The sequence below is a fragment of the Macaca mulatta genome, chromosome 4, assembly GCF_049350105.2.
Source record: "Macaca mulatta isolate MMU2019108-1 chromosome 4, T2T-MMU8v2.0, whole genome shotgun sequence".
NCBI lineage: Eukaryota > Metazoa > Chordata > Mammalia > Primates > Cercopithecidae > Macaca > Macaca mulatta.
The window spans coordinates 137847032-137870098 of NC_133409.1; the positions used below are offsets into that span (position 1 = coordinate 137847032).

The following is a 23067-nucleotide window of genomic DNA, read 5'->3' on the forward strand; positions in this document are numbered from 1 at the left end:
AGGGCAGGAAACCTGAGTTCTAATTCTCAATCCTGTCTCTGTCATTAAGGAGTTATGTGACCTTGGGCAAGTGCCTTCCTCTCTCTGAGCCTTAATTTCTTCATCTGTGCAGTGAGGAAATTGACTGGACAATTTCTAAGGCTCCGACTTGTGGGTGTAGGAAGCAGGCCAGGCTGAGCCATTGCAAGCAGGCTATCCTTTCAGGCCATCCCACACTGCTCTTGCCTGCATTCCCTGGCACAGCAGGAAGGACCCTGACATTCATTCATTCATTCCTGGATGTCTCCATTCAGTAAACAGGTGTTGGGTACCTATTGTGTAACCAGTACAGAAGTGAAACACAGTTTCCTTCCCTCAAGGAGCACAAAGTCTAATGGGGAGAAAAGAACAGGAAAACCAACCATTATGAAGGATGTAATAAAAGCCATGCATGATCAATCTTGTGCATACACAGTTACTGTGGAATCCTACTATGTGTCATTAGAGTCTTTGACATACAGTAACTGTTCTCGCCAATTACTCATAGGGAACCAAGGCAGAGGGAGAGTGAATGGCTTACTCAAGGTCACCTGCTAGCACTCACAGAGCTAGTCCTAGAATTCAGATCTTTCCCACTCAAAAGTCTATGGGGAATATTTGTGGGTAGGGAGTTAGTTTGATGTCTGATTTTGGGGGATAGGGTACAAGCACACTGATCTGCCCAGGATGTTCCTTCCCCTTATTGGGAACAGCCACTGTTCCCACCCCTCTAGTACACTCCTGGCCCTGTCTTCGTTTTAGTACTCTTCCCTTTCCAGGCAGGTGAAGGTGGCTCTCTGTCCACCTATTGCTTAGAGCTATCCAGCCTGCATGGCCCTCTCCAGGTTGATGGGCCCATTCTCCCTGCCCAGAGGAAGGCGGCTGTCCAGAAGAGGCGGTGGTCTTGTTCACTCCCTTGGCAGAGGCAGAATCTCACTTGGTGACTCATTCCAGCATCTCCCGCCCATGCTTTTTGGGAAGCTGGCCTCACAGCTAACTCCAGCCCTTCTTGTTCCAGTTTCAGCCCCTTCCACGCAATTCAGTCCTCACTGCCCACAGAGAGCAGAGCCCCTAACCTTGGCCTTTCCAAACCTACGGAGGATCCTCTCGTGCTCCCCATTTAGGCACTATAATCTTCCTCTTGACACTCACCCCCACTGCCTTTCTGTCTCCACTTCAAAAGGCTTTGGAGGAGGGACAGTTTAGCTCTTTTGGCCAGCCCTAGAGCTCCAAAGAGACAAAAGGCTACCCCTGCCTTCTCCATTCACACACAGTACCCTTCCCTGGAAGCTACAGGAAAGGGGGGTGAAGGAGGGGGCGGTGGAAGGAGCCAGCTGACCGGCTGGTCACCATGGAAACCAGGCCTGTTTCCTGAAGATGAGCCTAGCTGGGGTGGGTGGAGGTGGGGAGTGGGGGCACAAAGGGAACCAGAAAACAACAGAGAGAAAGACCAGAGGCCCAGCCTCAGAGAAGACTGGAGCTGAAGAGGCGAGGTCAGGCCCCTAACTATGCTGTGGCCTAAGTCAAAGTCCCCAAGTCACCCTTTCAGATAACACTGCAATGGTCCCTCTCCCCATTTCTGGAGTGTTGGAAAGGATTCCTGTCAAGAGTGCAAGCTCTGGTACTGGGGCCAGTGGGTGACTCAATGCTGACCTCATGTGGCCATAAAAGGGACTGCCACACACCTGTTATGGCTCAGGGCCAAACACCTGGCTGAGTTGAGTGGGTTTTTCCTTAAATTCAGACTCCGTATGACTAAAAAGGAGGTCCTTGCACACTCCTGAGTTCTTACGTCCTTGCAGAGGGCTCAAACACTCCCACCCTATGTGGTTTACATCTTGATAAAGAAAAGAAGGTTTCACTAAAAAATATATAAAAGTTTTGGATTACATCAGAAGCCATCTCTGCACTTTCTATTTTACCTTGAGCAAGTCAACTCACCTCTCTGGGCCTCAGTTTCCCAACATTAAAATGTGGATGATAGTGTCAGATTTTGTATGGGTTTTTTTGGTTTTGTTTTTGTTTTTCGACTGAGTCTCACTCTGTTGTCCAGGCTGGAGAGCAGTGGCACGATCTCAGCTCACTGCAACCTCCACCTCCCAGGTTGAAGTGATTCTCCTACCTCAGCCTCCCAAGTAGCTGGGATTAATTGCAGGCATGTGCCACCAGGCCCAGCTAATTTTTGTATTTTTGGTAGAGACAAGGTTTCGCCATGTTGGCCAGGCCAGTCTCGAACTCCTGACCTCAAATGATCCACCTACCTCAGCCTTCCAAAGTTTATAGGTGTGAATACAGGCATGAGCCACTGTGCTCAGCCAAATTTTGAACCCAGTTGGTCTGGGTCTGGAGTTTATTACTATACTTTTGCTGCAGCCTTTGAGGACTGGAGAGGAACATGTCAGGGGAGGAGATTGAGAACATCTGAAATCATGCTGACCCAAGGGAAGGAGATGCTTCAATTTCCCGGGCCTTTCCCCTCGCGGCTCCTCACTGGGCTTCATGCTCATCACATCCTTCCCACTCTGGTCCTACATGGGGTTGAAGAACAGTGGGCCATATTCTCCCCTCAGCCCTCCCCCAACTCTTCTGTCTCCAATCACCCCCCAGAGACTAGGTCCTCCTCTCCGTATCTCTCTTCCCTTCCCATTCTCAGTTCAAAGGGAACCTTCCTTACCTCTCACCCCACTGAGTAGCTGGCCCCACTGTGTGCCCCCACAACACCCTGTTCTCAGTTCTGTCTTATCCCAACCACTCTGAGCTGTAATTGCCAAGGAGCTTTTTTAGGACCATGGGATTTTTTTTGTTGGTCATAGGGGGGTGGTTATGGGTTATTACTGTGATAGTCAGTTTTGCTTCCAATAGAAAGAACCAAGTCAGACATTACAGGAGACCTTCCATACATGTTTAACAAGTGGGTGCATGATGGATGAATAAAATGAGGTTGCAGGGGAAGGGCAGTGGGAAAACTGGCCTCTCCCCTGCAAAACGTTGCTATCTACACTCATCCACCTTCCTTTCCCCAATGCTGGAGATGGAAAAGCTACATGTTTCCTTGGGGATAACCCTGTAAGGGCATTGCTGGCGCTAGGCTGATAGCACTTGGAGTAGTGGGGAGGAACAAGGGAATAAATCATGGGGCATGGGCTTAGGGCTCACTTGTAGTGGGGTTCTCCCACGGCCTTCCTAAGCCCAGGGACAGCGGTTTTCGTACTAAGATTGGGGCTGTGTTAGGGACCTGAGCAGAGTGCAACCAGCATATCTGGGGCCTCCCCAGTCTGACCCCACTTCCTTGACTGCTGGGGTTGACCAGAAACTGTAACTACCCAAGGCCAGGATTTCACCCTTTGAGGAAGAAGAAACCCCATAACCACTTTGCTTTTTAGACAACAGTCTCCATGAGAAGACGCTCTTTCCAAAAAAATTTTTCATGCCCAATTCCATGTGATGTAGGACGTTGACACAGCAGACTGTCTTCGAGGACCCAGAAGAACTGCCCCTTTAAAGATAATGGGAGTCCCCTTTCCCTACCAATACTCCTGGGCACTGATAGGGAAAGATGAGAAAGCAAGAGAAATTGAGATAAATGGGCAAGGGATAGGAAGCAGTGCTTCCGCAACCCATCACCTACATGCCCTCCCTCAAAGATGCCAGCTTGTACAGACAGTTAATAGATATTTCTTTTAAAACAAATGAATGGTCCGGGCCTAGTGGCTCGCAGCCTGTAATCCCAGCACTTTGGGAGTCCGAGGCAGGCAGATTGCTTGAACCCAGGAGTTCGGGACCAGCCTGGGCAACGTGGCAAGACCCCCGTCTCTACTTGTAGTCCCAGTTACCCGGGAGGCTGAGGCAGGAGAACCGCTTGAACCCAGGAGGCGGAGGTTGCAGTGAGCCGAGATCGCATCACTGCACTCCAGCCTGGGCAACAGATCAAGACTTGGTCTCGAAAAAATAAAAAATAAAAATAAAACAAATGAATTAAGAAATAGAAGTGACAGAAGGAAACAGTACATGCGTGGAACTAATGAGTGAAGGAGGAAGGGGGAAACGGTGAATGAATGAATGAGTGAATGAATCAACGAAGGAGTGAGTCAAGGCCCGGGAACCACAAACTCCAAGCCTACGCAGAGCCCGGGAAGGGGGATTCCGGAGGGGCGGGGCCTCTTTCCGGAAGCGCCCGCCGGGGGCGGGGAGGGGGCGGGGCCACCCGGCTTGCAGCGACCCTGTTGGTCCGGAGGGGCGGGGCGAGGAGGAGGACCCGCTTGGGCGGTTCGGCTGCCCACAGTAACCGCTGGGTGGACCCGGCCAGCGCTCCGAACCTTGTCCTCGCTGTGCGCCGGCCTCTCGGAGCCCCACAGCCCGGGAAGGAGGCCGCCGCGGGCCGGGCGCCCGCTCTGCCAAGCGGACCCGCAACCCGGAAAGGCGGCGCGGCAGAGCCCGTAGCCGGATCCTGCTTAGACCGGGCCCCCGCGGGCCAGCGCCGCGGGCATGTCGGAGGCGCGGAAGGGGCCGGACGAGGCGGACGAGAGCCAGTACGACTCTGGCATTGAGTCTCTGCGCTCTCTGCGCTCCCTACCCGAGCCGACCTCGGCTCCCGCCTCCGGGCCCTCGGACGGCAGCCCCCAGCCCTGCACCCACCCTCCGGGGCCCGCCAAGGAACCACAGCAGAAGGAAGACGCGGATGGGGAGCGGGCTGATTCCACCTATGGCTCCTCCTCGCTCACCGAGAGCCTGTCCTTGCTGGGGGGTCCCGAGGCTGAGGACCCGGCCCCACGCCCGCCACTCCCCCACGTGGGGGCGCTGAGCCCTCAGCAGCTGGAAGCACTCACTTACATCTCCGAGGACGGAGACACGTGAGTATGGGGGCTAGGCGGGATGCTAACTCTGGGCCTGCCCAAGAGCCGCAACAGGCCGGGCACCCCTACTCCCCCGTGAGGATCCTTCAAGTCCCCATTCACTGTTCCAAACTCCAGACTTAACTCTCAGCCAACTTTTGAGGTCCAGCCAGGCCATGGCATCATCTCTGTTCTCCCATTTCGGGGTGGGCAGAGCTGGCAGGACCCTTAACTCAGGGACCCCAGCCAGCATCTTGGAAATCTACCAATAATCCACCCTTAGGAAGAGAAAATTCCCCTGACCGAGTCCAGTTTTTTTGTTTCTTCTTGCTGGGGAAGGGGACATCCTTATTTGCTCAATATCTGGGATTCCCAGTTCCTGACCTCAGAATGCTCTGTCTCCAGGAGCAACAGGTGCCAGTTACAGGTTGCCAGTAGGGGCCAGGAAGCTAGGCGTGGGGGTGCCACCAGGGTGTAGGATTGGGGCTGGTCCTCAGGAGGAGGGGGTGAGCCAGGCTGGGGCACTCTTGCCCCAGCAGACAGATAGGCGGCTGGCTGCCCCAGCTTACTTCCTCCTCTGCTAAGAAAGGGGAAGTGAGGGCTAGAGTCAGCGTCCCTGATATCCTCTACCTCCAGAGACCCCAAGTCCCACTAACTGTTGTGTCTTACTCCCTCACTTAACCCTTCCTCCTTCAGACCCAGGTGGAGTTTTGTGGGAGTGGGCCAGAGGGCAGTTGAAGTAAAAGGCAGTTGTGTGTGATGGGTTGGCCAACTGAGGATTTAGCCCCCCAGGAAGAAGAAAACATTGACACAGGAGGGAAAGGTTGGGATCTGGGGATGAGAAATAGAGTTGGGGAGGGCTAGAATCCCTGATCAAGGGTGCTCATATAAATAGGAGTAGGGGAGGCAGGAGGTGGCTGTCCTAACCTGCTTTTTGGAGATGCAGGGTCCCAATCCTGGGTGGCCATTGATAAAGATAGCTGGTGCACACAGTGGGTGGGAGAGGAGTGACCCAGTCCTTTCTGTACTCTGCCTGGATCACCAGCCCTCAGGTCCAGAACCCCAAGGTTTTGGGGGCTGCATGCAAGATACCTCTGATGACCTTTGATCCAAGGAGAGGGAACTTTTGACACTGCCGTCTTTTGTTAGCCTCTCAGCCCCAGCCTTTTCCATCTCTAGTTAGAAGCAGGTGTTGTGTCCAGACTGGGTGTGTGTGTGGAGGGGAGAAGTGTCCGGGCTTCCCAGCGAGTCCCCAGAGAGGAGGGGCACTTTCCTCCCTCCGTTGGAGGTGTCTGGGCTGTGGGAGGTATGGAAGTGGGAAGAGGAAGTGGGAGGAGGGGATACTGGGGAAGAGAGGGAGGTGGCTGCAAGAATGTGACCCAGAGAGCAGGCCCTGGCCGAGGGGATTTCCAGAGCAGTTCCTCCCTCCCTCCGTCACTCTCCTGGGCCTCTCCTGCTGCCTGCCGCCGAAGCCTGCCGCCCTCCTGCCCAAGCAGTCCCCTCCCCAGTCCAGACGGGCCTTTTAGCCAAGCTACCCCCCTCACTCATGCCCCAAGGCAGCTGTCCCGGCCTAGACCCTCCAGCACTGGCTTTCATTTTCCCCACCTGACGTGGGGAAACCCCGAGACTGGAACTTCCCCTCCCAACTGCCCCCATTACCCCTAGATTAAGGTTCTTGGCCCCCTCAACAAATACATTTTCTGCACTACAAAGACCTCCTCTTGGAGGTGCACACAGGAATGGATGGCCTCTGTTAGGCCCGACCTGGTCTGTGCTATCTGAGAGGTGTCTCTTGACTCCCAGGGAAGGGCAGCAGGACAGGATGCTGCACTGTCTCCTTGCTCCTCTTCCAAGAGTTTCTGTGTCTCTCCCTTGGAATGTGTTAACATTGAGTTGCTTGGGGGTATGGGGTGACCCTGCATCTGTCTCCTTTCCTGTGAGCTGAGGTAGTGGGGTGCTCGGCCTGGAAACCCCCTCTGGACTACTTCGGCAGCTTTCAATTTGGCTTTGAGCTGCAGCTGGCAGGGCAGAGCCCTGAGGGCAAAGAGGAGTGGGTGTGGGCAGGCTGGACAGGAAGGCCCTTGTCCTGTCAGCACCCTGCCCACATGCCCATCCAGCCAAGGCCCTCCTGAAGGCCAGCAGTGGGAACTTGGAGCTCCAACCCCTAGGATCCTGGCTTCCCACACCAACCCTCACTTCCTGGCCCACACTCTCACTTCCTGAACCTACCCTATGGGTAGCTAGTTAAAGTTTGATGTGTTCCTTCTAACCCCAAGACCCCAACCCACTCCCTCTGGCCTGGGCCCTAACGCTAAGCCCCGCCTCTGCTCCCCTAGGCTGGTCCACCTGGCAGTGATTCACGAGGCCCCAGCGGTGCTGCTCTGTTGCCTGGCTTTGCTGCCCCAGGAGGTCCTGGACATTCAAAATAACCTTTACCAGGTTGGTGGCGAGAGAGGGTTGTGCCTAGATACCTGTTTGTGCCCTGGCAGCCATCCCCAGCAGGCACACCAGTCCAAAGGCTGCTCACTTAGGAAACCAAATGCCAGACACAGCTAGAAACTGAGGAGACAGACACAAGTAAGACATGGCCTCTGCGCTGAGGTGCTTGCAGCCTGGGCTGGGGGACTCATATCACCAGCTAAATACACAGCCTGGTGACAAGAGTTGTGATAGAGACACATACCAGCTGCTGTAGGGTCCAGGGTCTGTGTGCAGCAGCCAGGGAAGGCTTACAGAGGAGATGACATCTGAATGGAGCCTTCACAGAGAGTTTCGCCAGGGAGGGACTGCCTGGTGCCTCTCTTTCCTCCTGCAGCCTACCCTCTGGGGGTAACAGAGGTCTCCCCATGGGGTGGGGGGCTAGACTCTGCCCCCACATGTCCTTTCTCCAGGGCCTAAGGTGACTTACAAGAAAAGCAGGGAGCTACTTTCTTCACCTTTCTTCCAGAATTGGGGTCACAAGAGCTTGGTGGGGGAGGGGGTGACAGGAGAAGGGCTTGGTAGGATTTCCTTGGAAGAACAGGCTATGGCCTTAATGAGCTACTTTCAAAGAAGATGCTGGCAGCTGGTGATTCTTGAGCCCAAGCATGTTCCCAGAGGTGGGAGCATGCTGCAGTGGCCCCATGACCCTCTGTTTGTGCCTCCAGACAGCACTCCATCTGGCTGTACATCTGGACCAACCGGGTGCAGTTCGGGCACTGGTGCTAAAGGGGGCCAGCCGGGCACTACAGGACCGGCATGGTGACACAGCCCTTCATGTGGCCTGCCAGCGCCAGCACCTGGCCTGTGCCCGCTGCCTGCTGGAGGGGCGGCCAGAGCCAGGCAGAGGAACATCTCACTCTCTGGACCTCCAGCTGCAAAACTGGCAAGGTGTGGACAGTCTTAAGGGCCTGTGGGATGAGGAGGGCATAGGAGATAGGGACCCCACTCTTGGGGAAGGGAGGGTCCCAGCTTGTCCATTGGTGCCCCTCCCACTCTAAGCACATAGATATTCCGTACATCTTTGCTAAATGAATGAATGGATGATTTGATTTTGAATTTACCCAGTACCTACTGTGTGCTGAGCAGAAAACTAAATCTTGCCCTTAAGATACTTAGTTTAAGGGCCGGGTACGGTGTCTCACGCCTGTAATCCCAGCACTTTGGGAAGCCAAGGCAGGTGGATCACGAGGTCAGGAGATCGAGACCATCCCAGCTAACATGGTGAAACCCCGTCTCTACTAATAATACAAAAAATTAGCCGGATGTGGTGATGGGCACCTGTAGTCCCAGCTACTCAGGAGGCTGAGGCAGGAGAATGGCGTGAACCCGGGAGGCGGAGCTTGCAGTGAGCCAAGATTGGGCCACTGCACTCCAGCCTGAGCGACAGAGAGAGACTCCATCTCAAAAAAAAAAAAAAGATAGTTAGCTTAATAGAGATTAGATGACCTGATTCATTCATTCAACAGAAATGTACTGAGGGTTTTCTATGTGCCAGACATTATCTTGGGAGCTACACCTGCATCTGGGTGCAAAATAGAGAAAGGTTGAGATGAGCAATAAATATAAGAAGTGAACTGTGTAATATCATAAAAGGAAGTAAGTGCTGTAGTAAAAAGTAGAGCGGAGTGAGAGGAAGGAATGTGGGGAGTAGGAGAGTTGATATGATTGTTAAATAGGGTGGCCCGGGAAGGCCTCATGGAGCCAGTGACATCTGAATAGGGCCTTGAAGGAGGTGAAGAATGTAAATTTGAATCGAAATCTCTATTACTAAGCAAGGGTCAGGAGTGTCCAGACCAGAAAGGAGAGCAAAAAGGCCAGGGGAGCACAGAAGGAAGTGGCCACTGAGAAAGGGCTGGGGTCATGAGGATCTTAGGTGGCTTTTCAGAAAAGGTGGCTTTCTGGGCTTGAAGGCAGGTTGTGTGTGTGTGTGTGTGTGTGTGTGTGTGTTGTGATTTGTGTATAGGAGGAGGGTGTTCTTTGGGGGTGTCACTCAGCAGCCTGACCCCTGAAGCATGAAAGTTTCAATAACATGACTCTGAAAAGGTGGAAACTTTGAGTTCCTTTCCCCTTAGACTTTTGAGGGGGTTTTGGGGTTTGCATTTTAACAGTCTTGTGATTAGAGACATTGAGTGGGCAGTGAGTCCCTTGGGGCTGAGTGATAGGGAGGTCCCAGAAGAGAGGGAGTTGGTGGATGCAGATGAGCAGCCCTCACCCTCACCCCATCCCAGGTCTGGCTTGTCTCCACATTGCCACCCTTCAGAAGAACCAACCACTCATGGAACTGCTGCTTCAGAATGGAGCTGACATTGACGTGCAGGTGAGGCAGCCAGCAAAGCACTGCCCAGCCCAGGGCCTGCCCCCACCTGACACAGCCCCAAGCCCCTGCCCAGCAGTCAGAAGTGGTGGCATTCACCTCCTTATCCAGAGCCCAGGCCCAGCACACTGCCTCTGAGGGCCTTGGCTGACATCCTTATTCCTTCCCAGGAGGGCACCAGTGGGAAGACAGCGCTGCACCTGGCTGTGGAAACCCAAGAGCGGGGCCTGGTACAGTTCCTGCTCCAGGCTGGTGCCCAGGTAGATGCCCGCATGCTGAACGGGTGCACACCCCTGCACCTGGCAGCTGGCCGGGGCCTCATGGGCATCTCATCCACTCTGTGCAAGGCGGGTGCTGACTCCCTGCTGCGGAACGTGGAGGATGAGACGCCCCAGGACCTCACTGAGGAAGTAAGAGGCATATGCTTTGCTCTCCAGGGCCTCACACACCCACAGCAGAGAGAGGTTCTGTCATTAGCTGAAAGGGCCAGGGAGCCAGGAGTCCTGGGGTATAACCAGGACTCTATCACTGACCAACTATGGGAACTTGAGCCTGTTTCCTTAGTTGGTCAGGACCAGGGAGCCAAATTTGGACCCCTACAGGGAGCCTGCAGTTAAAGTGAATCAGTGAAGTTGGCCAGGTATGAGACCATGGTGTAATGAGGCCTGTAAGAACCCAGAGAGCCATCCCTGAGGGTCTCTGCACTCAGCTTCAGCACAGGCTTACAGAGCAGGAGTGTGGGCCAGTTTTTCCTGGTCTTGGAATTTTTGGGGAGGTGAAACCCAGATTTTCTGTACAGTCTTTCCTATTCTTAAATGTTCAGTGTAAAAAAAGAAACCTAAATGTTCTATGAGTACCCAGCACCCCCTCCACCACCCCCCAACAACAACAAACAACTCCAGGTCCATGGGCTGGATCACCTCTAAGGTCCCTCCTAAGTTGGATATTCTGGCATTATCTTAGAAAAGGAAGGCTTGCCTAAGTCCTCAGGGCTCTGCCAAGCCCAGAGGGGCCACTATTTTGAGGATTTGTAGGAAGATTTGTTCCCTGATGGTCTTCAACTGTCATTTGGTGGGGAGGGAGTGGCCCAACAGGTTTCCCTGGGTCCCCTTTCCCAAGTTGCCTTTTCCCGTGTCCTCTGATCTTGCTTCTCTCCATTCTCCTTCTCAGTCCCTTGTCCTTTTGCCCTTTGATGACCTGAAGATCTCAGGGAAACTGCTGCTGTGTACCGACTGAATCCAGGCAGAGTCTGGGATCCTCGGGGCTCCATCTCTTTCCATTTGGAAGCCGGAGTCATAACTGCTGCAGTTTGGGCCCAGGCTGTGTGTTCTTCTGGTGCCCTAGGGACTGCTGTGGCCAGAGCCTGGGGCCAGCCAGTACAGTCCTGAGCTGAGGAGGAGGGACTGCAAGTGAGAGACAGCCAGTCTGGAAGGAAGAGCTTTCCAGGTGGACAGGGATTCTTGGAAGATCCCCAAAGTCCCAGGTATCCTGGGTGAAGCCTGTTTGCCTCTCTTGAAAATGGCAGGTGCTCTTGTGTGTGCCCATGTTGGGTCAGGCTGAAACTGCCAACCAGTGGGAAACATGGACTCTCTTGAGTGAGAAGAGACTGAAATAGGAGCAAGCAGAACCCTGAGGGGTGTCCCATCTTATTGCTGTTGAGGACCCTTAAACACTGCTGTTTAAAGACTTCACAGGGAAGGTTCTGAACTGAGCCACTGGGGAAGGAACTTTCAGTAACATGACACTAAAATGGCAAGAGATGTTAAAAAAAGCTTTTCCCTTCTAGAGCTGTTTTGCGCGCATGCATGTCTGTGTGCTTTGGGGCTTTTTAGACAGGCCTGCCCTGTGGCTTTGTCGTGGAGGTAGAGAGAAGGAAATTGTGCCCTGAGCACGGTAGGACCTTGCTGGGTGGGGTCAGAGGCCAGTAGTCCCCAGGCCTTTCTCTGTGTCCAGCACAGACCCTGTCCTTGCTGTGGAAATGATGAGGGATAGAAGGAGAGGAGGAAGAATGAGAGGACACAGGCCCTGGAGCCCTCACCACTGCCCTGGGGGCTGCCATCTGGAGGAGCCTGGCGACAAGGGTAACCCAGGGAGGCTGGGCACAAGGGAGCTGAGTCCACGTTTTTCCTCCCATTCCTCACCTTCGAGGGCCCTGCTAGGTCAGCCCTATGCTGGCATGAAGAGCGTGGGGCAATAAACCAGCACAGTCGCTGACCACTCATCCAGTGAGGGAGACAGCCGTTAAAAGCATAAACATCCAAATAAAGATGTCCTTACAAGTTGCAGTGGGTGCTATGAAGGGAAAAGAATAATGGGAAGGAAAAGGATGGAGTCGGTAGAGGGTTATGCTTTTTGTGGTCCGGGAACCCCGCCTGAGGAGTATCATCTCAACTGGGATGTAAGGATGAGTAAAGGGATGGGGGCAGAGCATTTGGGGGAAGGCCTGTGAATTAGAGGAAATGAGAGCAAGCCAGCGGGGCTTCACAGCGGGTGAGTGAGTGGGCGAGGAACGCTGGCGAGGCCATGTAGAGCCTCGAAAGTCATGGGAAGTCGGGGGACAGAATTACTACCCAGCCAACAAAGGAAAGAGACACCTTCGTTCTGTCAGAAAACGGGGAAACTAACACAGAGGAGGGGCTTGGCATGCAGAGCCTCACTGTCCTGTCTGCAAGATGGCAATGGTCACCATGACCTCTGGGACGCTTATGAAGGCCAAAGGCGATGACGAAGCACAGGGGAGGCGCCGGGCGGGTGCATCTTCAGGGCTGGCGCTCCCCGCGCCCAGGGGCAGCCCAGCTCCCCGGAACCCGAGCCGCGTCTGCCTCCGGGCCGCGCGGGGGCGCTGTGGCCCGGCGGCGGCCCGGGGCGCTGCGTGGTCGCGGCAGGGGCGGAGGGGACCGCGGGGAGGGAGGCGGGAAGAGCGCGGCACTTCCGCTGGCCGCTGGCTCGCTGGCCGCTCCTGGAGGCGGCGGCGGGAGCGGAGGGAGCGTAGGGGGTGCGCGGCCCGGGGACTCGCATTCCCCGGTCCCCCTCCACCCCACGCGGCCTGGACCATGGACGCCAGGTGGGGGCTAGGGCAGCGGTGAGCTCACGTGACCGAGCCCCCGGGCCACGTGACTGCCGCACATCTGCACGGGGGGCCGGGTGGGGTCCCGGCTGCTCGGCCGTCGGCCAGCATAGGAGCCAGTGGGGATAGGGGGTGCGGCTTGGTTTTGTGCTCCTTGGGGAGCGCTTCGGGCGGAGGGGCAGGGTACCCTGACGCCCCGGGAACGTGGAGGGGAGGGTGGGGGAAGGGGCGCTGCGTCTGGCCTGAGCAGCGGGCTAGCGCTGGAGGGAACAGAGGAGACCTGTGTGGCTAGAGGGGCGGATCCGCCCCCGGGGAGGGAGGAAGCCCTGCCGGGCCAGCGCCGGCGTCCCCTCGCCCCCCCTCGAGAGAGAGAGAGAGAGAGAGAGAGAGACTCTTTGTCCGGGCCGGAGCTGCAGCGGAGGGGGCGGGGAGACTCCGGGCACTACTCCAGTGTAGTCCCCTCTGGAGAGCGGGGGGGATAACTGCGCCCTAATGCTTATGTCCGCTTTCCTTACAGGTGGTGGGCAGTGGTGGTGCTGGCTGCGTTCCCCTCCCTAGGGGCGGGTGGGGAGACTCCCGAAGCCCCTCCGGAGTCATGGACCCAGCTATGGTTCTTCCGATTTTTGGTGAATGCTGCTGGCTATGCCAGCTTTATGGTACCTGGCTACCTCCTGGTGCAGTACTTCAGGCGGAAGAACTACCTGGAGACCGGTGTGTGAAGAAAGGGCGGGGAAGTGAGCTAGGTCGGGAAGGAGGGTATTTGGCCAGCAGTCCAAACGGGATATGACTTGGAGAGGGCGGGAGGACGGTAGGCCGGACAGCAGGGCAGGCTGGCTGCTCTGGGGAAGAGGAAGTGCCACGGAGATTTGGGGCTTGACTTTGTGTGCTTTCTTCAGGTAGGGGCCTCTGCTTTCCCCTGGTGAAAGCTTGTGTCTTTGGCAATGAGCCCAAGGCCTCTGATGAGGTTCCCCTGGCGCCCCGAACAGAGGCGGCAGAGACCACCCCGATGTGGCAGGCCCTGAAGCTGCTCTTCTGTGCCACAGGACTCCAGGTGGGTAGGTGGGCTCAGGCTCTCTTCCTGGGTTGGATGCCAGTGGGCAGGGATTCTGCGAAGGTTTCCATTTTACCAGTCCCAGGGCTTTGCTAGTTGGCGTGTTTTGTGTCCTGCTCCCAGAGGCACACTGCACCTCCATCTTGGAGGTGTTTGGGGGAAATGCTCTTTTCTTTCCTCTTCTCTCCAGCACTGGTACTGAAAGTTCATACTGTTGTTTCGAGATGTCTGGTGCAGAAGACTTGCCCTATTCTCTGTGATTTCTACTGTGCCGTTATTATACTTCCTTCCTGCACTGGTGTCTCACATACTGTAAACCCACTGATAAAATTGTGGGGGAGCCATTCAGCCTTCCCCCAGTACTGCATGTGAGAGAGTGCTAAGATGCGGGCCCCATGGCATTTTGCAGTGGGTACTAGTTCTACCTTGAATACCATGTTGAACTACAGATACCCAATTCTGAGAGTTCTTGCCTCCCTGAATTGGTTTTTCACACACAGTTGATTCCCTACAAGGTGAATCCAGACTTGGGAGAAGAAACTTCTACAGAGGAACCAAAAAGTGTATATTTTCCTTTGAATCACTTAGGCATCATCCTGAAGAAGAGGGAGAAGTCCATTTTTGTCTACCTTTTCATTATCTTGCTTATTGTCTCCTTTGCCTCTACCTTCCCCAACAGGTATCTTACCTGACTTGGGGTGTGCTGCAGGAAAGAGTGATGACCCGTAGCTATGGGGCCACAGCCACATCACCGGGTGAGCGCTTTACAGACTCGCAGTTCCTGGTGCTAATGAACCGAGTGCTGGCACTGATTGTGGCTGGCCTCTCCTGTGTCCTCTGCAAGCAGCCCCGGCATGGGGCACCCATGTACCGGTACTCCTTTGCGAGTCTGTCCAATGTGCTTAGCAGCTGGTGCCAATACGAAGCTCTTAAGTTCGTCAGCTTCCCCACCCAGGTGCTGGCCAAGGCCTCTAAGGTGATCCCTGTCATGCTGATGGGAAAGCTTGTGTCTCGGCGCAGCTACGAACACTGGGAGTACCTGACAGCCACCCTCATCTCCATCGGGGTCAGCATGTTTCTGCTATCCAGCGGACCAGAGCCCCGCAGCTCTCCGGCCACCACACTCTCAGGCCTCATCTTACTGGCAGGTTATATTGCTTTTGACAGCTTCACTTCAAACTGGCAGGATGCCCTATTTGCCTATAAGATGTCATCGGTGCAGATGATGTTTGGGGTCAATTTCTTCTCCTGCCTCTTCACAGTAGGCTCACTGCTAGAACAGGGGGCCCTCCTGGAGGGAACCCGCTTCATGGGGCGACACAGTGAGTTTGCTGCCCATGCCCTGCTACTCTCCATCTGCTCTGCATGTGGCCAGCTCTTCATCTTTTACACCATTGGGCAGTTCGGGGCTGCTGTCTTCACCATCATCATGACCCTCCGCCAGGCCTTTGCCATCCTTCTTTCCTGCCTTCTCTATGGCCACACTGTCACTGTGGTGGGAGGGCTGGGAGTGGCTGTGGTCTTTGCTGCCCTCCTACTCAGAGTCTACGCGCGGGGCCGTCTAAAGCAACGGGGAAAGAAGGCTGTGCCTGTTGAGTCTCCTGTGCAGAAGGTTTGAGGGTGGAGAGGGCCTGAGGGGTGAAGTGAAATAGTCTTCTCACCATTTTCTCCTACTGTAACCCGAGGGAGCTGGCTCAAAGGGCAAAATGCAGGTGTTTTCTCAGTATCATAGACTCTGCAGCAGGGGGTGGGGAGCCCAGGAGGCAGCCTTCCCTTTTGCCTTAAGTCACCCATCTTCCAGCAGGCAGTTTATTCTGAGCCCCAGGGTAGAGATAGTCCTCAGTGAGGGGGAGTTTGGGGTCAAGAGGGCATAGGTAGGTTCCACAGTTCCCCCTCCCAGAAGTTTCCTTAAGTCTTGCCCTAGCTGTGCTCTGCTGCCTTCCAGACTCCCCTCTGCAAATACCTGCATTTCTTACCCTGGTGAGAAAAGCACAAGCGGTGTAGGCTCCAATGCTGCTTTCCCAGGGGGGTGAAGTGAAGATGGTGCTGTGTTGTGGAAAGGGGATGCAGATCCCTGCCCAGCACCACCACCTCCTATGCTCCTGGATCCCTAGGCTCTACTCCATGAGCCTGTTGTAGGTTTTGGTACTTTAGAAATGTAACTTTTTGCTCTTATAATTTTATTTTATTAAATTAAATTACTGTAATGGGCTTGGTCCTGTGTTTTGGTTGACTGAAAAGGCATTATTATACGGTAGTTTTTCAGAAAAACTGCCTTTGGCTTCAGTGTGTGCACTCTTAAGACTCACTGGTATTCTGTATCTTAGCTACAAAACCAGCTTAACTTGCTGTGCTCATGAAAACAGCAAGAGCTGGGGGGATAGAGAAGCTAGGGAAGAATTAACATCCACTTCACAAGGGAGAGCAAAAGTGTATAAAAACGGCATATTCTTTATTTTGCATACTTTAATTTCAGAACAAAATGAAGAAAATAAAATAAACCACAACACACAACATCCAATCCTGCTGTCAGAGTAGAGAGGGAATGGGGCTTGACACCCTTGGTTTCCTGCCTTCAACACAAGGACAGGAGAGGAAAAACAACACTAGACATCAGCAGGGGGAGCCAGGTGGGACAGGGGCACTTGAGGCTGCAGTGGGAGCCACGGGGACACTATACAAGGGCACAAGTTTTCCAACTATGAACTTCTAATCGACTTCTTCCATGCGAGACGCATCCTCATCGCCCTCAAGAGGGGGAATCTCATCAGGAACTGCAGCACTGGGTTCTTCTGCTGCCACTTCATCTTCATCAATACCTAAAGTAAAATTAAGCCATGTAAGACTTGATTAAATAGCATTAAGTCAAATCCAGACAGGAGCCTAGTTGCACAAACTCCTTGCCACATCAAGTACCAAAGCTGCTTACCTAGACCTAGCTTGATCATGCGGTAGATGCGGTTGGAGTGGGTCTGGGGATCCTCAAGGGAAAAGCCTGAAGAGAGCAGGGCGGTTTCAAACAGCAGCACCACCAGGTCCTTAACTGCCTTATCATTCTTGTCGGCCTCAGCCTTCTGCCGCAGAGTCTCCACAATGGGGTGGTCAGGGTTGATCTCCAGGTGCTTTTTGGCCATCATATAGCCCATGGTGGAGTTGTCCCGAAGTGCCTGGGCTTTCATGATCCGCTCCATATTGGCTGTCCAGCCATAGGTGCTGGTCACAATGCAGCAGGGTGAAGACACAAGCCTATTGGAAATTGTCACCTGTGGACAATCACAAAAGCCTTAGATTTGCATTAGATCAGTGACCACTTTGAAAGAGAAAACGGACACTGTCAAGCCTGTAATTCCAGCAGGGGGAGGAGGAGGAGGTGGGGCCGATCACTTGAGTTTGAGACCAACCTGGCAAAACCCTCTCTCTACAAAATATACAAAAAATTAACCGGGTGTGGTGGCACATGTCTGTAATCCCAGCCACTCAGGAGACTTGAATTTGCAGTGAGCTGAGATCCAGTCAAAAAAAGAAGAAAATAATATTTTATCTACTCTCACAAGTTAACTGAAGCAATGCCTTATCTGTGCCAAATTTTATTAAAATAGCCTTAAACCTGGCTAGGGGAGAGAACAAGAGCCAAGAAGGCTCCAAACAGTAAATAGGGTGCCTCAAGCCACTAATTGTGTAGAAACATGATTGTGAGGGAGCCCACCTCAAAGGTATGTTACAAAATATATCCTAGCTCCAGAATGGCTTACCTTCTCAACCTTCTTATCTAAGATTTCTTTCATGAGCTTGCAAAGGTTCTCAAACTTTGCCTTGCTCTCTTCCATCTTCTTCTTCTCCTCCTCATCCTCAGGCAGCTCCAGACCCTCCTTGGTAACTGAGACCAGGCTCTTCCCATCAAACTCCTTGAGCTGCTGCACACAGTACTCGTCAATGGGCTCGGTCATATATACCACCTCGAAGCCCCGTTTCCGCACTCGCTCCACAAAAGCTGAGTTGGCCACCTGCTCTTTGCTCTCACCTGTAGGGTAATTAAATGGACTCAGTGACTAAAATGCCTCATACTGCCAGTTCCTAGGTAGCCCTGAAATGTGCTCCCCACTCCTCCAAAAAGGCTTCCATCAGAACCAACGCACCAGTGATGTAATAGATGGACTTCTGTGTCTCCTTCATGCGAGAAACATACTCTGACAGAGATGTCATCTCATCTCCAGACTGGGAGGTGTGATAGCGCAGCAGCTCAGACAGGCGGCGGCGGTTAGTGGAGTCCTCGTGGATTCCAAGCTTGAAGAGTGGGAAGAGAAAAAACAATCCAACTTAACTACAATTCACTTTCTATGTGAATAGAAAAATTTGTTAGTAATTACTAAGAAAGTGGTAAAGGGAATAAGCATTTGCCTCTTTACCTTGAGATTTTTAGAGAATGCCTCATAGAATTTCTTGTAATTCTCCTTGTCTTCTGCCAGCTCAGAGAAGAGCTCAAGACACTTCTTAACAATGTTTTTACGAATGACTTTCAAGATTTTGCTCTGCTGGAGCATTTCTCGGGAGATGTTCAGGGGCAGATCCTCAGAGTCAACCACACCACGAATAAAATCTGCCATCAACCAGGATAAGAAAGCTCAGTAAAAATAGCTAGACCAGAGCTGGTACCCAGATTCAAACAGAAGGCTCTAATAGCCTCCTGAACCCTTATACTTACTATGCATTGCAGAAAATCCTTAACCTAGGATATTCTGGCAGAATGCCGAAAACCTCCCAAGACTTCACCCAACTAAATTAGGCCAAGGAGATACTCACTGAGATACTCTGGTATTAACTCATCACAGCTGTCCATGATGAACACACGACGGACATAGAGTTTGATGTTGTTCTTTTTCTTCTTGTTCTCAAAAAGGTCAAAGGGAGCCCGACGAGGAATGAATAGCAATGCCCTGAATTCCAACTGACCTTCTACAGAAAAGTGCTGGAAAAAAACAAAAAATAAGTGATACATTTCAAAAGAGGGCCTTTTAGCCCCAACACCAAATTACCTAAAAATGGAATAATGATCCTCCCCATAAGCCTAACGGATAGAGCGCACACACAGGCAGTTCCCGAGAAAACTGAGCCTTAATGCCCTCAACGATCTAGACGAATACTAGCTGTATATAGAAAACAGTCCGCTCTGATCAGAACTCTGGATGTGTAAGGCTGCCAATAGACATTACCCAGATTTCCTTTAGAGAAAGTGAGGTCATTAGGAAGGATGGCACTTCACTATGACCGGGTAATCAGTAAGTGAAAATACATGGCTCTCATATTTCTGTTATCAGCTGGACACGTTCCATGTGTCTATTACCTGCCAACACTCTTCCACTTATTCCTCTCCATATTTGCATGTTGACCCAACATGCAAAGGCTTCTCACCTTGACTGCCAAGTGGTCTTCCCAGTCATTGGTGAGGCTCTTATAGAATTCTCCATACTCCTCTTGGGTGATGTCATCAGGGTTTCTGGTCCAAATAGGCTTGGTCTTGTTTAGCTCTTCCTGATCAATGTATTTCTCTTTGATCTTCTTAGTTTTCTTCTTCTTATCCTTACCACTGTCATCCTCCTCATCTGAACCCACATCTTCGATCTTGGGCTTTTCTTCATCATCTTTATCTTCCTCTTCTTTCTCACCTTTCTCTTCCTCTGCCTCATCATCACTAATTTCCTTCTCTCGCTCCTTCTCCAACTAAGTAAGAAAAACAGAAATTAGCCTTGGAGTACAAAACACCAGGAAAAGAAGCAGCCAGGGACCACGAGATTCTCCAGAACAGGAAACATCCTGCAGGCTAAGTGTAAAAGGTTTAAAAGTCCATACTCACATAAAGGGTGATGGGATAGCCTATGAACTGAGAGTGCTTCTTCACTACTTCTTTGACCCGCCTCTCTTCCAAGTATTCTGTCTGATCTTCTTTAAGATGGAGGATCACTTTGGTACCTCTGCCAATGGGCTCACCTAGAAGAGTCAATCATAAGCGTGTAACAGGACGAAAGTATATGCAGTTGAGACTTCACCAAATTAATAAAGTATTAGCGGAACTGCTATGAAGAACTGCTTGACAGGATGCTCAAAATTTCTGCTACTGGTGAGCCCACAAAACTCTAACCCAGCTACCTTGTAACAGAAAAGCTAACTTACCATGGTCAGCCCGCACAGTGAAGGAACCTCCAGCAGAAGACTCCCAAGCATACTGTTCATCATCGTTGTGCTTTGTGATCACAACCACTTTCTCTGCCACCAGGTAGGCAGAATAAAAGCCAACACCAAACTGTCCAATCATGGAGATGTCTGCACCAGCCTGCCAACAAGTTTTTGTAAAGTCAAACACAAAATTTAAAGCAGCAAAAAAAATAAAGAACACTGATGAATATGAATGGTGTATGCCTACAGAACTGCAGTACCTGAAGAGCCTCCATAAATGCTTTAGTACCAGACTTGGCAATGGTTCCCAAATTATTTATGAGATCAGCTTTGGTCATCCCAATGCCTGTGTCTACCAAAGTCAGGGTACGTTCCTGAGGGTTGGGGATGATGTCAATTTTCAGCTCTTTACCACTGTCCAACTTCGAAGGGTCTGTTAAGCTCTCATAGCGAATCTTGTCCAAGGCCTGAAACGAATACAAACAGCAACTTACTTTTGCTCTCTCCGAGACAGGCAATTGCTCTGTTGCCCAAGCTACAGTGCAGTAGTAGCAAGGATGACAGCTCACTGCAGCCTTGACCTCCCTGGTTCAAGCCATCCTCCACCCCAGCCTCCCAAGTAGCTGGGACTACAGGCACATGCCACTGTGCTCAACTAATATTTAATTTTTTGCAGAGACAAGGTCTGGCTGTTGCCCAGGTTGCCCTCGAAATCCTAGGCTCAAGTGATCCTCCTGCCTTGGCGTTACAGGTGTGAGTCAACACGCTCGGTCACTTTTGCTTTCTTAAAGCCCGTGTCTTCAAAGAAAATCTTGGTTTACCTCTCTCAGCCTCAAATCTGATTGCCCCTTATCTTGAGGCTTTAGAACTACAGTTAGTTACATGAGCCCACTTTTTCTGGACATAGTCACTTCCCTTTCAAGTTCAAGATGGCCAGAGAATAAGACAAATCTTTTTGGAATAGTTGCAAGTTTACCCCCTTCAATAGTAGTCCCCAACAAAGGCCAAACCACTCCTTTCCTCTCTACGAAGAGTGTCAAAAAAATAAACACACCAAATATAGAAACCACAGCACTTACATCAGAAGCATTAGAGATCAACTCCCGAAGGAAAATCTCCTTGTTGGAATAGAAGGTATTGATGATGAGGGACATGAGTTGGGCAATTTCTGCCTGAAAGGCAAAAGTCTCCACCTCCTCCTCTCCATGGTGCACTTCCTCAGGCATCTAAAATAAAAATGATCATTAATTACAAAACATGAAGGCCTCACATTTTAAAATCCTAAAGGTCATCTCATTTGTTAGGACCTTAAGAGTTGAGACTGGTTTGACCTGAGTACTATCCCTTCCGAAAAGACCGAAAAAGCATTCTCTTAAAAGATCTCAGGCTACACACTAAGTGGGAAGCCTGAAAATTCAGAAGGAAAAAGAAAATAAGCTGAATGTTCTTCAACCAAATGTCACAGAACCCAGCTACTTAGAGTGGTGACCAGCAGTCTCAGCGTCATCCGGTAGTATGGCAGAAACTCATAATGCTGGTCCAACCCAGGTATCCAGAGATCCCAGATAATCCTTACACAAATTTAAATGTGAAAATCGCTACCTACAGTTCTTCATTTGGAGATCAAAGTAACTAGTTTGGCACTAACTTTAAACTGCTCCCCCTGAGATGTCTTCCTAAGACCAGCCCAAGGGCGGGACACTCCTACCCTACACTGCAGGGAGGAATAACCTGGGATCCAGAGGATACCCGCCCGAGGGGCAATTAAATCCGGACAAAGAATCGATAAGCCAAAAGCTCCACTACGACCCCTTCACAGGACAAAATTACAGAACAGGCCCAAACCCAACAGAAGGAAGATGGTGGCCGTAACCACCAGGCCGACACTCGTCACTGCCGGACATGCGTCGGCAGGGACCACGCGAGGAGGGGGCGCCGCCGTGCACCCTCCTTCGCCCCAGCATCCGGGCACTGGGGCGGGGCGCCAGAATCCAGAAGCTTCCAGAACAATCTCAGCTCTAGAGGACGGGCGGAGGAGGGAGCCCATGAATCTTCCAGAACCTGCCCCCCTCCCCAACCCTCCTCCACCGGGACTGCAATAAAGATCTGGAAGGAGGGAGTATGGGGTGCTGGAGACCGAAAGCGCTCCTCCCACACCATGAACCCTCACAGAAACAAAGCACCCAAGGCGGCTTTAACAACGCGTCCGATAAGAGATGTGGCAAAGCCAGTCCCACAGGGCCGTGCTGAGTCACCCGAGCAGGCACCCCCGCCATCCTGCGGTCCCCCTCCGACGCCCTATAGCCGCGTCCGGAAGTGGAGGGGCAAAAATGGCAGCGTCCCGGGCCGCGCGGCCACCACGTGCAGCTGCCCGCCGCGCACTGCCCCAGCCCCACAGCCCACCTCGCTACGGCTAGGAGGAGCCAAGAGAAAGCCCCACCGCCCAAGCACACTAGAGAAAACCGAGGAAAACTCAAGAGCCCTCACCTACCACTACCCTCACCCTATAAAAATCCAGGGCGTTATCCACAAGCCACCCCGGTATCTAGGCTCCCTAAAGGACAGAAAAAAACAAGAGCAACACGAAAGAGCACTAAAGAAGCCTAACGAAGAATTCAGCCTTACCTTGAAAAGAAAAGGCTTACACGTATTAGAGAAGAACGTGGGCTTGCTTTCTGATGACTACCAGGCACAAAACGCTGCGCCGGAGTGACTAGAGAGAGCTACTGCGTGCCCCAAGTCTCCCTATATAAGGCGAAGCACAGAACAGCCGCCCTCCCGTGGATCCCTCCGCCTTAAAGGAGCATGCTTGTCAAGTCCGCACCTGCCGCCACCAGCCCACCTTGACGTCATGGTCCGAAAAAAGGAGGGGGCGGGGAAGAACCCAAGCAACGGATCCACCCACACGTTTGCTTGTGATCACAGCCCCATATCTTCATGTCTAGGACCTGACCCCATCAAGAGCTGGGATAAGGAGTGCTCATTTGGCATATACGGTGTCTCTACGGGCGAGGAATCCATTGACCTCCCTAAAAACCTGTGAGGCAGGAGTCCCCACACCCAAGGACAGAGCCCGGGGGAAACACCTAAAAAGAGCCGAGGCAGCTAACCACTCCGACCGCTGCTCCCATAC

The 23067-nt window shown here is 52.5% G+C and overlaps 3 protein-coding genes across 3 annotated transcripts; 2 read left to right on the plus strand and 1 right to left on the minus strand.

Annotated features, from left to right (window-relative positions):
- Nucleotides 1-4298: 4298 nt before the first annotated feature.
- NFKBIE (NFKB inhibitor epsilon) lies at nt 4299-11924 on the plus strand. Its single transcript, XM_002808387.4, has 6 exons — nt 4299-4868; nt 7187-7289; nt 7997-8219; nt 9560-9648; nt 9816-10055; nt 10816-11924. Exons 1-6 carry the CDS (start codon nt 4504-4506, stop codon nt 10879-10881), a joined length of 1086 nt encoding a protein of 361 aa, XP_002808433.2. The 5' UTR covers nt 4299-4503; the 3' UTR covers nt 10882-11924.
- Nucleotides 11925-12572: 648 nt separating this feature from the next.
- On the plus strand, nt 12573-15967 carry SLC35B2 (solute carrier family 35 member B2). The gene is made up of 4 exons (XM_015136445.3): nt 12573-12709; nt 13230-13423; nt 13609-13763; nt 14443-15967. Exons 1-4 carry the CDS (start codon nt 12699-12701, stop codon nt 15379-15381), a joined length of 1299 nt encoding a protein of 432 aa, XP_014991931.2. The 5' UTR covers nt 12573-12698; the 3' UTR covers nt 15382-15967.
- A 227-nt stretch (nt 15968-16194) lies between these two features.
- On the minus strand, nt 16195-22659 carry HSP90AB1 (heat shock protein 90 alpha family class B member 1). Its single transcript, NM_001195533.1, is given in 12 exon segments — nt 16195-16582; nt 16693-17026; nt 17516-17784; nt 17900-18047; nt 18170-18360; nt 18564-18729; nt 19173-19481; nt 19615-19748; nt 19932-20091; nt 20195-20401; nt 21014-21160; nt 22560-22659. Coding segments are annotated over 11 exon segments (2175 nt in total). The 5' UTR covers nt 22560-22659; the 3' UTR covers nt 16195-16472.
- Between the last annotated feature and the right edge of the window lie 408 nt (nt 22660-23067).

What these genes read in the sequence shown, in the direction of transcription:
- SLC35B2 (XM_015136445.3), top strand. An exon ending in GAAGAACTACCTGGAGACCG is followed by an intron (nt 13,424 to 13,608) that starts GTGTGTGAAGAA and finishes TGCTTTCTTCAG; the next exon opens with GTAGGGGCCTCTGCTTTCCC. An exon ending in TCTGTGCCACAGGACTCCAG is followed by an intron (nt 13,764 to 14,442) that starts GTGGGTAGGTGG and finishes CTTCCCCAACAG; the next exon opens with GTATCTTACCTGACTTGGGG.
- NFKBIE (XM_002808387.4), top strand. Translation starts at nt 4,504, where the DNA reads ATGTCGGAGGCGCGGAAGGGGCCGGACGAGGCGGACGAGAGCCAGTAC. An exon ending in GAGCTGACATTGACGTGCAG is followed by an intron (nt 9,649 to 9,815) that starts GTGAGGCAGCCA and finishes ATTCCTTCCCAG; the next exon opens with GAGGGCACCAGTGGGAAGAC. An exon ending in CCCAGGACCTCACTGAGGAA is followed by an intron (nt 10,056 to 10,815) that starts GTAAGAGGCATA and finishes TCTCCTTCTCAG; the next exon opens with TCCCTTGTCCTTTTGCCCTT.